At 40.4% G+C, this 17,248-nt stretch overlaps 1 protein-coding gene across 1 annotated transcript in view; it reads left to right on the forward strand.

Moving 5' to 3' along the window:
* Positions 1-17,248, forward strand: part of LOC128689775 (uncharacterized) — a 73,648-nt gene that overhangs the window by 17,525 nt on the left and 38,875 nt on the right. Inside the window, exons 3-5 of the mRNA XM_053778235.2 lie at positions 15,339-15,430; positions 15,724-15,809; positions 17,038-17,162. Of these exons, the coding sequence (XP_053634210.1) occupies positions 15,339-15,430; positions 15,724-15,809; positions 17,038-17,162 (303 nt within the window). The remainder of the gene's footprint in view (positions 1-15,338; positions 15,431-15,723; positions 15,810-17,037; positions 17,163-17,248) is intronic.

The following is a 17,248-nucleotide window of genomic DNA, read 5'->3' on the forward strand; positions in this document are numbered from 1 at the left end:
TGCCAGGATGTATGGCAAATCCCATTCAACCATCACTTCGATCATGGCGAAGGGAAAGGAAATCAAGGAAGCTGTTGTTGCAAAAGGGGGTAGATATGCTGATAAAAAAGGGATCATAAATCCTCGAAGAAGTGGAGAGGTTATTGTTGGTGTGGATTACCCAAAAACAGTTAGCAAGAGATAGTGTTATGCAGTTGATAATTTGTGAAAAGGCAGGGCAGTTGCATGATCTCATGAAGAAAATGCCTGCAACGAGTGCTGATGGTTTGAGAGATTTAAGAAGTGTACTGGCATACACTGTGGTAAGGCATGGCAAGGCTGCAAGTGCTGACAAAAAAGTGGCTGAAAAATATGTTCAGGAGTTCAAGGGGTACATAGAGACTGAACAATTCAAACCCCAACAAGTGTGCAGTTGTGACGAAACAGGCCTGTTTTGGAAGAAAATGCCAAAGAGGACCTACATCACGCAGGAGGAAACGGCACTGCCAGGACACAAGCCTATGAAAGACAGGCTAACTCTCGTGTTTTGTGGTAATACTAGTGGGGATTTCAAAGTGAAGCCTTTACTGGTGTATCACTCTGAAAATCCCAGAGTGTTCAAGAAAAACAGTGTCACCAAGGCTAATTTGTGTGTGATGTGGAAGGCTAACAGTAAGGCATGGGTCACAAGGGGCATCTTCCTTGATTGGTTCAATGGAGTGTTTGGCCCCAGTGTGAAGAAATACCTCCTGGAAAATAAATTGGAACTCAAGTGCCTCCTGGTAATGGACATTGCTCCTCCCCTGCTCATCCTCCAGATTTAGAAGAGCAAATGGTACAGGAGTTTCATTTCATCACAGTGAAGTTCTTGCCCCCTAATACCACTCCTCACCTCCAGCTCATGGACCAGCAGGTCATTTCATACCTCAAAAAACTGTACACCAAAGCAGTGTTTCAACAGTGCTTTGAAGTGACCTCAGACACTGAATTGACCCTAAGAGTTCTGGAAAGATCACTTCAATATCCTCCATTGCATAAACCTTATAGGTAAGGTTTGAGAGGGAGTGACTTCCGGACCTTGAACTCTGCTTGAAGAAAATTGTGGCCACAATGTGTACAAGAGAGGGATTTTGAAGGGTTTGGGGCTAACCCTGAAGAGCTTATGCCAGTTGTGGAAAGTTTGTGGCAATGGGGAATTCCATGGGGTTGGATGTGAGTTTTGAGGATGTGGAAGAGTTGGTGGAGAACCACGATGAAGAGCTAACCACCACAGAGCTACAAGACCTTCATCTGCAACAGCAACAGACCACAGCTCAGGAAATTGTTTCAGAGAAGGAGGAAGGGAGATGGAGAAAAGTGCTTTCTTCAATGATTAAGGACATTTGTGCAATGTGGACAAAGGTGCAAACATTTATGGATGAACTTCATCCTGACAGAGCTGTTGCAGGCTGTATTGGCAACATGTACAGTGACAATGTTGTGTCCCATTTTAGGGATGTTTAAAAAAAAAAAAATCGCCAGAAACAGAGCTCTCTGGACAGGTATTTTGTGCGACAGGGGTCGAGTGACTCTCAAGCTGGTCCCAGTGCCATTAAAAAACAAAGAAGGGAAGTAACTCCAGGACTTGGTACCTGAAGTCTTTATGGAAGGGGATTCCCCTTCCAAACAATAGTGTACCTTCATCCTCTCCCCTCCTTCCGTCTTCCATCCACCCAGAAGTCTTCAATAAAGGTAAGTGTAATGTTAGTATTTTATATATGCATATACTTGATTTCTCATTGTTTTCTGTATGTAAATCTTTATTTAATTTGGAAAAAATATTTATTTTTTTAATATTTTTGAGTGTCTGGAACGGATTAATTGTATTTCCATTATTTCTTATGGGGAAAACTTTTTTGCCATTCATTAATTTTGACTTTCAGCAGACTCTCTGGAACGGATTAATCACAAAAAATGAGGGGTCCACTGTACTGGGATGCTTGAACGTGCATAGATGTAGTGTGGATGATAAGAAAGAGATGATTGCTAATGTTATGAATGAAAAGAAGTTGGATGTCCTAGCTCTAATCAAAACAAAGCTGAAGGGGGTAGGTGAGTTTCGGTGGGGAGAAATAACTGGGATTTAGTCAAGAGTATCTGACATAGTTAGAGCTAAGGAAGGGGTAGCAAAAATGTTGAAGGATCAGTTACAGAAGGAGAAGAGAGAATATGTATAAATTCAAGGATTGTGTGGATTAAAATAAGGGTCGGATGTGATAAGTGGGTCATAGTGTGTATGCACCTGGAGAAGAGAGGAGTGTAGAAAAGAGAGAAATTTTGGGAGATGTTAGGCAAGTGTGTAGGAACTTATGAACCAAGTGAGAGAGTAATTTGGTTGGGGACCTAAATGCCCAAGTAGGAGAAACATTTAGAGAGGGTGTGGCCGGTAAGTTTTGGGGTGTCAGGTGTAAATGATAATGGGGGCCCTTTGATTGAACTTTGTATAGACAGGTTTTTTTTTATAGATAATACATATTTTAAGAAAAAAAGGATAAATAAGTATACAAGATATGATGTAGGGTGTAATGACAGTACAGTGGACCCTCGCAAAGCGCTATTAATCTGTTCCTGAGAGCTCAATGTTATGCAAAATTATCGTTATGCGAATGAATTTTCCCCATAAGAAATAATGGAAATCAAATTAATCCGTTCCTGACACCCAAAAGTATGAAAAAAAATTTTTTTTACCACATGAAATATTAATTTTAATACACACAAACTGAAGAAGACATGCACAGTTACATGACACTTACCTTTATTGAAGATATGGTGATGATTGATGGGATGGTAGGAGGGGGGAGTGTTGATGGTCTTAGTGTTTAGAAGGGGAATCCCCTTCCATTAGGACTTGAGGTGTCAAGTCCTTTTCTGGGGTTACTTCCCTTCTTCTTTTAATGCCACTAGGACCAGCTTCAGAGTCACTGGACTTCTGTCGCACAACATATCTGTCCATAGAGGTCTGTACCTCTCGTTCCTTTATGACTTTCCTAAAGTGGTTCACAACATTGTCAGTGTAATAGTCACCAGCACGGCTTGCAACAGCTGTCTGAGGGTGATTTTCATCCATAAAGGTTTGCACTTCAAGCCACATTGCACAGATTTCCTTCATCTTTGAAGTAGGCAACTTCTTCAATTTCTCTCTCCCCTCCTCCGAAGCAGTTTCCTCAGGTGTGGCCTCATGCTGATGAAGATGATCTAGCAGCTTATCAGTGGTTAGTTCTTCATTGTCCTCCTCCACCAACTCTTCCACATCATCCCCACTAACCTCCAACCCCAAGGACTTTCCCAATGCCACAATGGATTCCTCAACTGGCATAGGATTCCCAGGGTTAGCCTCAAACCCTTCAAAATCCCTTTGGTCTACACATTCTGGCCACAGTTTCTTCCAAGCAGAGTTCAAGGTCCTCTTAGTCACTCCCTCCCAAGCCTTACCTATAAGGTTTACACAATTGAGGATATTAAAGTGCTCTCTCCAAAACTCTCTTAGAGTCAATTGAGTTTCTGAGGTCACTACAAAGCACCTTTCAAACAGAGCTTTTGTGTACAATTTTTTGAAGTTTGCAATAACCTGCTGGTCCATGGGCTGCAGGAGAGGAGTGGTATTAGGAGGCAAAAACTTGAATTTAATGAAGCTCATGTCCCCACAAAGTCGCTCTGCCAAGTCTGTAGGATGACCAGGGGCATTGTCTAACACCAGGAGGCACTTAAGGTCTAATTTCTTTTCAGTTAGGTAATTTTTCACATTGGGGGCAAATGCTTGGTGTAACCAGTCATAGAAAAAGTCCCTAGTCACCCATGCCTTACTGTTTGCCCTCCACAGCACACACAAATTAGCCTTGAGGATATTCTTTTGCCTGAACGCTCTGGGAGTTTCAGAGTGATACACTAATAAAGGCTTCACTTTGCAATCACCACTAGCATTGGCACACATGAGAAGAGTAAGCCTGTCTTTCATAGGCTTATGTCCTGGGAGTGCCTTTTCCTCCTGAGTAATGTAGGTCCTGCTTGGCATTTTCTTCCAAAACAGGCCTGTTTCGTCACAATTAAACACTTATTCATGTTTCAGTCCTTCACTGTCCATGTACTCCTTGAATTCCTGCACATATTTTTCAGCTGCTTTGTGGTCTGAACTGGCAGCCTCACCATGCCTTATCACACTATGTATGCCACTACGCTTCTTAAATCTCTCAAACCAACCTTTGCTGGCCTTAAATTCACTCACATCATCACTAGTTGTAGGCATTTTTCTAATTAAATCCTGGTGCAACTTCCTAGCCTTTTCACATATGATCGCTTGAGAGATGCTATCTCCTGCTATCTGTTTTTCGTTTATCCACACCAATAAGAGTCTCTCAACATCTTCTATCACTAGCAATCTCTGTTTCAAAAACACGGTTGAACCTTTGGCAAGAACAGCTTCCTTGATTGCCGTTTTCTTGGACACAATAGTAGCGATGGTTGATTGGGGTTTACTATACAATCTGGCCAGCTCGGAGACACATACTCCACTTTCATACTTAGCAATGATCTCTTTCTTCATCTCTATAGTAATTCTCACCCTTATTCCTGTAGGGTTGGCACTAGAAGCTTTCTTGGGGCCCATGGTCACTTATTTTGCAGATGAAATCACCAAAAACACTGTAATAATACAAAATGTTCCGATTGTATGCTTGGATGTTACCGCGGAGGCTGGCTGATAAACAGTGCCACCGGCGGAACATGTGAGGCTGGCTCAGGCCGCACATTAGACGCATCTCGGACGAATAGTGTTGAGCGAGTTTTTTAGCGGTATGCGAGGCAAAATTTTAGCGATAAAATATATCGGTATGCGGATTTGACGTTATGTGATGCCAACGGTATGCGAGGGTCCACTGTACTTGTTTGTTGGACTACGTATTGGTAGATAAAGACTGTTGGGTAAGCTTCAAGATATACATATTTATAGAGGGGCCACAGATATATCAGATTACTTTTTAGTTGTAGCTATAGTGAAAGTAAAAGGTAGATGGGATACAAGGAAAATGGAAGCAGCAAGTAAGAGAGAGGTGAAGGTTTATAAACTAAAGGAGGAGGCAAATAGGATAAGATATAAACAATTATTGAAGGATAGATGGACTAGTGAGAGTATAGGCAATGGGGTTCAAGATGTATGGGGTAGGTTTAAGAATGTAGTGTTAGGGTATTCAGCAGAAGTTACAGGAAAGTGGGTGTGGGAGGGAAGAAGAGCGATTGGTGGAATGATGATTTAAAGAGACTAAGAGAGAAAAAGTTAGCATATGAGAGGTTTTTACAAATAGAAGTGATGCACGTTGGGAGGAGTATATGGAGAGAAAAAGAGAGGTTAAGAGAGCGGGGAAGCAATGTAAAAAGAAAGCAAATGAGAGAGTGGGTGAGATGTTATCAACATATTTTGTTGAAAATAAGAAAAAGTTTCGGAGTGAGATTAATAAGTTGAGGAAGCCTAGGGAACAAATGGATTTGATAGTTAAAAATAAGAGGAGAGTTATTAAATGGAGAGTTAGAGGTATCAGGAAGATGGAGGGAATATTTTGAGGAATTGTTAAATGTTGATGAAGATAGGGAAGCTGTGATTTCATGTACAGTGGAACCTCGGTTTTCGTTTGCCCTGGTTTTTGTTGAATTCGGTTTTCGACAACATTTTTTGTGAAAATTTTGTCCCAGTTTTTGTTCATCACCTTGGTTTTTGTCGAGTTGACAGTGGTCTACTGTACCAAATGTGCCCACCTGCACCCACACAAAGCAGTCAATGCGTTCTGAGTCAGTCTGGCTTTGTTTCTCGTCGGTAGAGGGTGGTAGTGATGGTGGTAGTGGTTGTGATGGTGGCAGAGGTTGGTAGTGATGGTGGTAGAGGGTGGTAGTGATGGTGGTAGAGGGTGGTAGTGGTTGTGATGGTGGTAGAGATAACCTCTCCTCAATAAATAACAAAAAAAAGCACAATACAGCAGGGCCCCGCTTTACGGCGTTTCACTTTTCGGCGTTCCGCTAATACGGTCATTTTAAATTATGACCAAAACTCGCTATATGGCTCCCCCCACCTGACTTTCTAATACGGTCACCGCGCCCCACCCTGTTTGTTTACATTCTTCGTGAGCTCAGTAAGCACTAAGTCTCTCCATTTTGTCTGGAAACTCCAAAATTTCAAATGTTTTTAAAAGTTATTTCATATTTTATATATACTCTGATAATTATACTTATGTATACCTGTACTTAAATAAACTTACATACTGTGCTGGCGTGCAGGTACACATTAAAATCAGTAAGAGTGTCTTATGTCTCCAGACGTCATATTAGTAATGATAATAATCATCGAGTCTCATTTAAATGTCGTATATTACGTTAAATACACATTTTCATTAATCCATCTATGATATTTTTTCAAAATTATATAATAAACATGCTACATAACATAAAAAGATGATAAATACACCCCACAATAGAATAAATAAACATAAATATGAGATGTGGTAGCAGACGACTTGCACAAGTGACGCCATATTAGAAATGCTAATTATAATAATAATAATCACCGAGTCTCATTAAATGTTGTATATTACGTTAATATACACATTTTCATTAATCCATCCATGATATTTTTTTCAAAATTATATAATAAACACGATACATAACATAAAAAGATGATAAATACACCCTACAGTAGAATAAATAAACATAAATATGAGATGTGGTAGCCAGATAACTTGTACAAGTACAGTGGACCCCCGCATAACGATGGCATCACATAGCGATTTTTCCGCATACCGATTACTTTTATCGCAAAATTTTTGCCGCTCATACCGATTAAAAACCCGCTCACCGATTTTCGTCCGAGACGCGTCCAATGTGCCCTCAGCCAGCCTCACATGTGCCGCCCGTCCCATTGTTTACCAGCCAGCCTCCGCGGTAACATCCAAGCATACACTCGGAATATTTCGTATTATTACAGTATTTTCGGTGCTGTTTCTGGAAAATAAGTGACCATGGGCCCCAAGAAAGCTTCTAGTGCCAACCCTACACCTCAAAGGGTAAGAATTACTATAGAAATGAAGAAAGAGATAATTGATAAGTATGAAAGTGGAGTGCGTATAGCCGACCTAGTCAAGCTGTACAAGAAACCCCAATCAACCATCGCTACTATTGTGGGCACCAGAAAGACAATCAAGGAAGCTGTTCTTGCCAAAGGTTCAACTGTGTTTTCGAAACAAAGATCGCAAGTGATGGAAGATGTTGAGAGACTCTTATTGGTGTGGATAAATGAAAAACAGCTAGCAGGAGATAGCATCTCTCAAGCGATCATATGTGAAAAGGCTAGGAAGTTGCATGAGGATTTAATTAAAAAAATGCCTGCAACTAGTGATGATGTGAGTGAATTTAAGGCCAGCAAAGGTTGGTTTGAGAGATTTAACCCTTTGAGGGTCGACAGGCCCTCTCCGAAACTCATTCTCAGGGTCGGCCAAATTAAAAAAAAAAAAAAAATTATTTTCTCTTATGAAAAGATAGAGAATCTTTTCCCGATCATAAAGACACCAAAAGTTTGAAATTTGATAGAAAACTTACGGAATTATGCTCTCGCAAAGTTAGCGGTCTCGGCGATGTTTACGCATCGGCGATTTTGCCCACTTTGAGCCTCATTTTCGGCCAATTTCACTGTACTAGTCGACAAAAAACATGAATATTTCGCTAGAACTCCATTTTTTCTATCGAATGGGTGCAAGAAACCACTCATTTATGAAATTCAACTATCCAGTACAGTGGTCAGAATTTAGCAATTTTGCCAATTTCACACAAATTTCAAAAGATGCCAATTTCCGAATAGGGTCCAGAATAAACAAGAAAGACATTCCTGGCACTAAAACGACATTTCCTCTAGTCATTAGTCACGTCTCAAGGCCCCTCTTATATTCTTTTCTTTCCACTTTGAATTTTTATTTTCACAAAAAATATAAGATTTACTGTTATGCAGACTACTGCATTAGTGTAAAAAATGGTATAAATATTATTGGTGCACTTGTGAAAGAATATTAGACTCACCAGTTGACGTGTATTGCACGCTTGGCACGATTTGTTTACTTTTGAAGTTTGGTAAAAATCGAACATTTCTGCTACTTTGAGCTCAATTTCAAGGCACCTTTCTTTGTAAAACCAGTCAAAATCATCTCAATTTCTGTAATATGCCTTCCGTTCTATAAAATGAGACCAAGAAAACTAGAATACAACAATAAATACCATACGAAAATACACTGCAAAGTCGCTGATTTATTCAAAAAAAATGGTCAAAGTTTTTTTTTTCTCATTATGCACTGTGTGCTGCAGGATTTTTTTTAGACTGTGCACACTGACCACATAGACCCATTCTTTCATATGAAGGCCTACCAGCTTTCTCCCACTAGATTTGAGGCCGCTAGAATTTATGAGTACTAGTACGTCAAAAACCCCTACGCGTAAGACGTACTAGTACGACGAAAACCCTCAAAGGGTTAAGAAGCGTAGTGGCATCCATAGTGTGATAAGGCATGGTGAGGCTGCCAGTTCGGACCACAAAGCGGCTGAAAAATATGTGCAGGAATTCAAGGAGTACATAGAAACTGAAGGACTGAAACCTGAACAAGTGTTTAATTGTGATGAAACAGGCCTGTTCTGGAAGAAAATGCCAAGCAGGACCTACATTACTCAGGAGGAAAAGGCACTCCCAGGACATAAGCCTATGAAAGACAGGCTTACTTTGTTGATGTGTGCCAATGCTAGTGGTGATTGCAAAGTTAAGCCTTTATTAGTGTATCACTCTGAAACTCCCAGAGCGTTCAGGCAAAAGAATGTCCTCAAGGATAATTTGTGTGTGCTGTGGAGGGCAAACAGTAAGGCATGGGTCACTAGGGAATTTTTCTATAACTGGTTACACCATGCATTTGCCCCCAATGTGAAAAATTACCTAACTGAAAAGAAATTAGACCTTAAGTGCCTCCTGGTGTTAGACAATGCCCCTGGTCATCCTACAGACGTGGCAGAGCGACTTTATGGGGACATGAGCTTCATTAAGGTGAAGTTTTTGCCTCCTAATACCACGCCTCTCCTGCAGCCCATGGACCAGCAGGTTATTTCCAACTTCAAGAAACTGTACACAAAAGCTCTGTTTGAAAGGTGCTTTGTAATGACCTCAGAAACTCAACTGACTCTAAGAGAGTTTTGGAGAGATCACTTTAATATCCTCAATTGTGTAAACCTTATAGGTAAGGCTTGGGAGGAAGTGACTAAGAGGACCTTGAACTCTGCTTGGAAGAAACTGTGGCCAGAATGTGTAGACAAAAGGGATTTTGAAGGGTTTGAGGCTAACCCTGAGAATCCTGTGCCAGTTGAGGAATCCATTGTGGCATTGGGAAAGTCCTTGGGGTTGGAGGTTAGTGGGGAGGATGTGGAAGAGTTGGTGGAGGAGGACAATGAAGAACTAACCACTGATGAGCTGATAGATCAACTTCAAGAGCAAGAGGCCAGACCTGGGGAAACTGGTTCAGAGGAGGGGAGAGAGAAATTGAAGAAGTTGCCTACTACAAAGATAAAGGAAATCTGTGCTAAGTGGCTTGAAGTGCAAACCTTCATGGATGAAAATCACCCTCACACAGCTATTGCAAGCCGTGCTGGTGATTATTACACTGACAATGTTGTGAAACACTTTAGGCAAGTCATAAAGGAACGAGAGGTACAGGCCACTATGGACAGATATCTTGTGCGAAAGAAGTCCAGTGACTCTGAAGCTGGCCCTAGTGGCATTAAAAAAAGAAGGGAAGTAACCCCAGAAAAGGACTTACTACCTCAAGTCCTAATGGAAGGGGATTCCCCTTCTAAACAGTAAGAAGATAATGCTCTCCCCTCCTCCCATCCCATCAATCATCACCAGATCTTCAATAAAAGTAAGTGTCATGTAATTGTGCATGCCTTTTTCAGTTTGTGTGTATTAAAATTAACATTTCATGTGGTAAAAAAAAATTTTTTTCATACTTTTGGGCGTCTTGCACGGATTAATTTTATTTCCATTATTTCTTATGGGGAAAATTCATTCGCATAACGATTATTTCGCATAACAATTATCCCTCTTGCACGGATTAAAATCGTTAACCGGGGGTCCACTGTAATGCCAAGAATAACATTTTCTCTAATCTAACATAAGAGAAGATGTGTTACTGGGGGTAACTGTAGAAAATTATTCCTTTCGTATGTATGTAAGTTAGTTTATTCAGGTATACACAAATACAGTTACATAGATTATCATACATAACAACATATGTGTAGAGAACCTAGGATAACCCAAAAAAGTCAGAGTGACTTATTTCCATTGCCTTCACTCAGAGCATCATTTCTTCTCAAAATGATGTTACATGAGAATGGGAGTGTTCTTCTTTATTTATTCTACCGTATCAATGTAGAGACAACCTGTACACAATGTAACTTGTACACAAACCAGACGTGTACACTTCGTTTACAAAACTTACCTTCGCCTGGTTTGTTTACATAACTCTGCGCCTGTACTCTCTCATGCACTCATTCTTTCTCTCTCTCATTTATTCGTTTTATCTCATTTACTTACTCCTGACCCTACATTAAGACTACAAATATTTTAAGGTAAGTAATGAGTGAACTGTATATACATTTTATCGCTCTGGGATGCTTAACTGTAATAGAATATTATGTGTAGGTGGGTTGGCCTGGTATGGTAGCCCGGCTGACTACCATACATACCACACTTGATTTTTTACAATAAATACTACTCATCTCACCCTATATTTTAAGGTAAGTAATGAGTGAACTGTATATACATTTTATCGCTCTGGGATGCTTAAATATCATAGAATTGTATGTGTGGGTGGGGTGGCCTGGTATGGTAGCCTGGCTGACTACCATACATACCACACTTGATTTCTTACAATAAATACTACTTGTCTCACCCTAGATTAAGACTATAAATATTTTAAGGTAAGTAATGAGTGCACTATGTGTGTATTGTACTTTTTTATTGTTTTTTGATGCCTGGTTCTATTGCTAACTTAATATATGTTAGTGTAAACTTGTTATCTAGTGTTTGTATGCATTTGTAAGTGGAAAAAAAGGGTGTTCCACTTTACGGCGGTTTCCGCTTTACGGCGGTAGCCTGGAACCTAACCAGCCGTATAAGTGGGGCCTTCCTGTACCGTGACTGGAGCGATACGCAAATAACCCGCACATAGAAGAGAGGAGCTTACGACGACGTTTCGGTCCGACTTGGACCATTTACAAAGTCACACTAATGAGAAGTAGAGCAGGAAGGGGTATATATAGGCAGGAAGAGGTAGTGGTAGTAGTAGTAGGGGTAACAGTAGTAGTGGTAGTAGTAGTAGTAGTAGTGGTAGTAGCAGTGGTAGTAGTAGTAGTAGTAGTAGTAGTGGGGAATAAGGAGGATGAGCCAGTCAAATACAAAGAAAGGGGAGCACTGCAAGGGAGCTAGGTGCCCACAGAGGGAGAGCAAGTACACAGAGGTGGGGAAGAAGGGGAAGTGATGAAATAAATAATGAAGGAACAGAAACACGAGACAGAAGAAAGACAACCCAGAGGAGAAAAAGGGAAAGAGGAAAGGGGAAGAGGGAGAAGAAGAAAAAAGGAGGAATCAGGTTAAGTCACGGGTGTTCTGAAGTTTGGAACATTTTACAATGTAGTGGGAGAGGAAGGCATCTACAGAGACGAAGCCAGGACTAAGATTCATACAAGGAAAGTTGTGTATTAGAGAGGATTCAACTAGACGGCGACTGTTAAAGTTGGAAGTAGGGAAGACAGTTTTAGCAGAAGACCAATCAATAGGATGGCTGTGATCTCTGATGTGACAGAACAGAGCATTGTTAGTATCAGCAAGCCTAACACTATTTTTGTGCTCCCAAAGTCTGTCAGAAAGAGATCGACCAGTTTCTCCAAAGTATTGAAGAGGACAGGAGGAGCAAGAAATAGAGTAGACACCAGGAACGTCTGTAGAGGGAGGAGAGGTATGCACGAGATTAGTGCGAAGAGTGTTAGTCTGGCGGAAAGTAAGCTTGATGTCTAAGGGACGGAGAGAATTGTTGAGATTAGAAAGACCGGAAATGTAGAGAATGCAGAGGACAGAAGAGTTCCCAGGAGTAGAGAGTGTGGGAGAGAAGAAATTACATTTAGCACGTGAGAGGGCAGAGTCTATGAAATGGGAAGGGTAGCCAAGACGGGAAAACGAATTATGAAGAGTGGAAATTTCTGCTGGAAGGAACTGAGGATCACAGATGCGGAGGGCACGGAGAAAGAGGGAAATAACACTTTTCTTGACGGGAAGCATGATAGGGAAAGTTGTGAATGTACATGCTACTGTGCATAGGTTTGCGGTAAATGGAAAAGGAAAAACCTGTATCTGAGCGGTGGACATGGACATCAAGGAAAGGAAGCAAGGAATTAGATTCCCATTCACCTTTAAACTTAATGGAAGGGGCAAGATTATTAAGGGCTTCAAGAAAAGGTTGGAAGAGACTGGAGTCGTGAGGCCACAGAGCAATGATGTCATCAACATAGCGGAGCCAGAGTGAAGGGCGCACATCGATGGTAGGAAGAACAGTCTCGAAGTATTCCATGTAAAGATTAGCAAGGACAGGAGAGAGAGGAGAGCCCATAGCCACACCGAAGGTTTGAGAATAATATTCCCCTTGGAAGGAAAAGGAATTAGTCCACACAGAGGCAGATAAGATCAAGAAAGACATCAATAGGTATAGGGAGATGTAGAAACCCTTCATTGGCCTTCTCTCTAAGGAAATCAAGGACATCATCAAGAGGGACATTGGTGAAGAGGGACTCAACGTCAAGACTAAGCATCTTACAGGTCGGGAGAGAGCGAACACGTTCAATGAAGTCTTGAGAGTGACGGAGGTGGGCAGGAGAAAAAGTACCAAGAAAGGGAGTGATGGTTTTGGCCAACCAAGAAGCAAGAGAATAAGAGACAGAACCTCTAGAGGATATGATAGGACGAAGAGGAATATCAGGTTTATGAGTTTTGGGAAGGCCATAGAAATAGGGAAGAGAGGGACAGATGACACGAAACCGTTGAACAAGGTCAAAGTCAGGAGGACAGAGGTCGGAGAGAGTCCTTAGTTTCTTGTTGAAAGTTCTCTTGATGCGATCAAGAGGGTTGGAAACGAGAGGAGTGTAGGTACGTGAGTCAGAGAGCAAGACATCAGCTTTACGAAGGTAATCCTCGCGATCAAGGATAACTACCGAATTACCTTTGTCAGAAGATAGTATGACAGTGTTAGATTTAAGAGAAGAAAGGGCAAGTTGGTAATGGCGCGGAAGGTGGTGATTCTTAGAAAACAGACTATAAAGAGCAGGAAGGAGAGCGCCACGAAAAGTGGACAGGTCAGGAAGATTACGGGAGCGAGATTGACGAAAGGAATCAAAAGAGCTAATCAGGGCAATACCAGCGCGAGGAGTAGGAAAAGTGGCAAAGGAAAGGCCAAAACCAAGAAGTTCAAGCTCGTACTGAGAGAGTGAGACAGAAGACAAGTTAGTAACACAGTGAGGGAGAATTTAGACCAAGGGCTAGCTGAGATGAGACGTTGAAGTTTATTCTGTAGCTTAGAAGAATGAATTTGTGTATTCAGGCAAGCAGTGTCAATGGCAATGGTAGAGAGAAGGTTACAGAGATCTTGTGGTAGAGCCACAAAGAGAGCAAGTTGACATTGACGAAAAGTAAAGAAGGCATCTTCAACCTGAGACTTAGTAGAAAGAATGAGCTGTTGAAGTAGGAGACGGTCATGATCAGGAAAGGGAGTGCCCAGTGGGTAGGGTTTCAGGAAGTGGGAGAAGGAAGGGGGTAGAACTTGTTCAGCAAGACAGTCACGTAGGAAGCGAAGCTGGTTCTTACGACGCCAGGTAGCAATAAGAGCAGCCTCATAAGATCGAAAGAGGGGTTTAAAAGAGGGAAGAACATTAAAAAAGTTGGAGAGAATATGACACTTAACTGTGGGGTCCATAAATAACAAAAAAAGGCACAATACCGTGACTGGAACGATACACAAATAACCCGCACATAGAAGAGAGGAGCTTAAGACGACGTTTTGGTCCGTTAGTGTGACTTTGTAAATGGTCCAAGTCGGACCGAAACATCGTCACAAGCTCCTCTCTTCTATGTGCGGGTTATTTGTGTATAACCTCTCCTTCCTCTCCCCTCCTTGTCATCTTCCATACACCAACAAGAGTCTTCAATAAAGGTAAATATGATGCTAAATGTTCATTTATCCATTTCATTAGTCCTTTATATTTCTCATTGTTTTCTGTGTGTAGAACTATATTCTCTATAAAATGTATTTTTTGTTAATACTTTTGGGTGTCTGGAACGGATTAACTGGATTTACATTATTTCTTATGGGAAATATTGCTTCAATTTTCATCAAACTCGGTTTTTCGTCAGACTCTCTGGGCATGTTAGATAAGAGCAAATGGAGACGAATGGTTTTTTGGACTTGACGTGCTGTTGGAGTGTGAGCAAGGTAGCATGAAGGGATTCAGGGAAATCGGCAGGCCAGACTTGAGTCTTGGAGATGGGAAGTACACTCTGAAGGAGAGGTGTTAATGTTGCAGTCTTGTAACTGTAGTGTAAGCATGCCTCTGGCAAGAGAGTGATGGAGTGAATGATGAAAGTTTTTCTTTTTCAGGCCACCCTACCTTTGTGGGAAATGGCTGATGTGTTAATAAAAATAATAATAATAATAATAGTACTGTAATAATAATAATACCATAATGTTATTCTTAATTTTTTGTTACCACCAACTTTTTCCCAGCAAGGTAAGGTGACCTGGATAAAGACTAAAACATTTTCACTCTATTTAACATTACAGTTCAGATACCCCTCTGAGCTGCAACATCCCCACCTTCAGAGTGCAGGTGTATTTCCCACCTCTTGGCTGGAAAAGCTGTGCATTTCAGCACTAGAGAGGTTGATACCTCCATCTGTTGGTATTTCCTATGGGGACTCCCCCGCCCCCCCTCACTTAATGAGGTAGCCTCTCAGCTTTGGAATGAGGCCGACTGATGAGGAACCATTGGGCATGTGTGACACCTTCACCTAGCCAGTCAGTTGAGCTTTGCTCTGTATATTATGAACATGAAACTGACAATGTCAATAAACTCTATGAGACATTATTCACTGTGTCATGTGTGGGAGTCTGGACGTAGAATAAGTTTTTTTTTTGACACTGTTTGTGTAGTATAATTGTGTAATTATGTTTATTACCCCCAGGAATAAATTAGTTTCTCGTATCTATTCACAGCATCTTTGGCTCATTGGCGGAAAGAAAAAATTAGAGGAGTTTGGTTTAAAGTTGACCTTCAGCATGCAGAATGGGTGCCTATCTTGGCCAAGGTAAGGTTTAATTTTTTTTACCAGTGAATTAATTATTGGCTCAAGAGTTTAATTGGTATTGGTAAGCAAATTCTTCATTTATATATTTTGTTTATATATGTGGCACTCTTATCATTAGTCTTCTAGTATAATGTCTTCTGTCAGTAAATATCATTATGCTTCACAACTTGTCAAGGTAAAATGTTTAATACAGCACCAGGTATACATAATTTTTTTACTATGTATATAATACTGTATACACTATGCCACACATACAATAAAACTAGGAATTTTTAAATTTTTGTTTGTTACAGCATGGCTTTGTGTATCACCATGCCCATTCCCAGTACGTGATGATGTTGAAGTGGTTAGCAGTCACTGAACCAAATAATATACCAAGGTGAGGATAAATTTACATACATTTCTTCAAGGAGCCATCAAATTGGGGTATTGCAGTTTGCATGGAAGCAAGCTTTTAAACTCCAGTACACCTTGTTAAATGGCAGAGTGCTGAATCATCATTTTACTACCAATTTCAACAGCATAAACACTATGGACTGAAAATTATGCTGCAGTTCCAAATTCATTATTATTTTAGTATTGTATATAGTACAGTATTTATAAATTAGATGTGTTTTGGTCCCTGTGTGATCTGAGAAAGGTATCCTCCATGCTCCATAACCCCATTCTCTTGTGCCTTATTACATATGATTGGAATAGTGCAGTGTGGCATAAGTTGGTCATGCAGTTAAATATTAGCATTGAACATCTGAAGAGAATCAGAAGAGATATTCATAGGTCATCATATGGAAACTAATTTCCAAATTTCCAACATGTCAGTCATTCCAAAAGTTTGGTTCCTGTTACTGTACACAAAAGTTGAAAATTTGATGGTGTTGTCGAGGCAACCTCTCAAAGGTACCCCTTTGGGGATACACAGTTATTTCCGCATAATGACCCATACACTGTAACCCCATCTCCAATTTAAGCATTATTGAGGCACAACACATTTCTTTATTTTTATGTGCATTAGGATTAGTTTAATTTTTTAACACACTGGCTGTCTCCCACCGTGGTAGTGTGCTGTACTGTTTTATTGCAGTGCAGTATTGTGTACCATGCCTTTGTTGGTAATACCAATTTCATATTGTAAACTTGTCTAAAGATTAATACAGTGGTACCTCGGGATATGAACAGCTTAGAACTCGAACAGTTATGTAAGTGTATTTATGTAAGTGCTTTTGTAACTGCATTTTTGGGGGTCTGGAATGGATTAATCTAATTTGCATTATTCCTTATGAGAACAAATTCGTTCGGTATTGGTACTTGAACAGCCTTCTGGAATGAATTAAGTTCGTCTTTCGAGGTACCACTGTGCTTGTACACAGTACAGTGCTATTTTTAATTCTATTTGTACAGTGTTCCAAATATTGTATAAAATTGAAATTTGAGTTTTTGTATTTGGTTTAGTTCTGCCAAAAATGCTGCATATACCATGGACTTTTCAGTACTACTGGCCTAAGAGTGTAAAACTTTTCATAAAATCATAGTGTAATACTGCAAATAAATTTTTTGTTCTATAACTTCTTCCAAATAACAGAATTGCATGTACATTGTAATATTTCCAGGTATGCACATACTGTAGTGGGAGTTGGTGCTTTTGTGGTGAATGATCAGGATGAGTTGCTGGTTGTTCGAGAAAGATTCCATACTCGTCCACACTGGAAGCTGCCTGGAGGATATGTTGAGTCTGGTAAGGAAGGTTGATAAGTAAAGCAGTAAAAATAAATTTATTTTTATTATTTTTTTTTTTATTAACACACTGGCCGATTCCCACCA

Source organism: Cherax quadricarinatus, chromosome 22, assembly GCF_038502225.1.
Source record: "Cherax quadricarinatus isolate ZL_2023a chromosome 22, ASM3850222v1, whole genome shotgun sequence".
NCBI lineage: Eukaryota > Metazoa > Arthropoda > Malacostraca > Decapoda > Parastacidae > Cherax > Cherax quadricarinatus.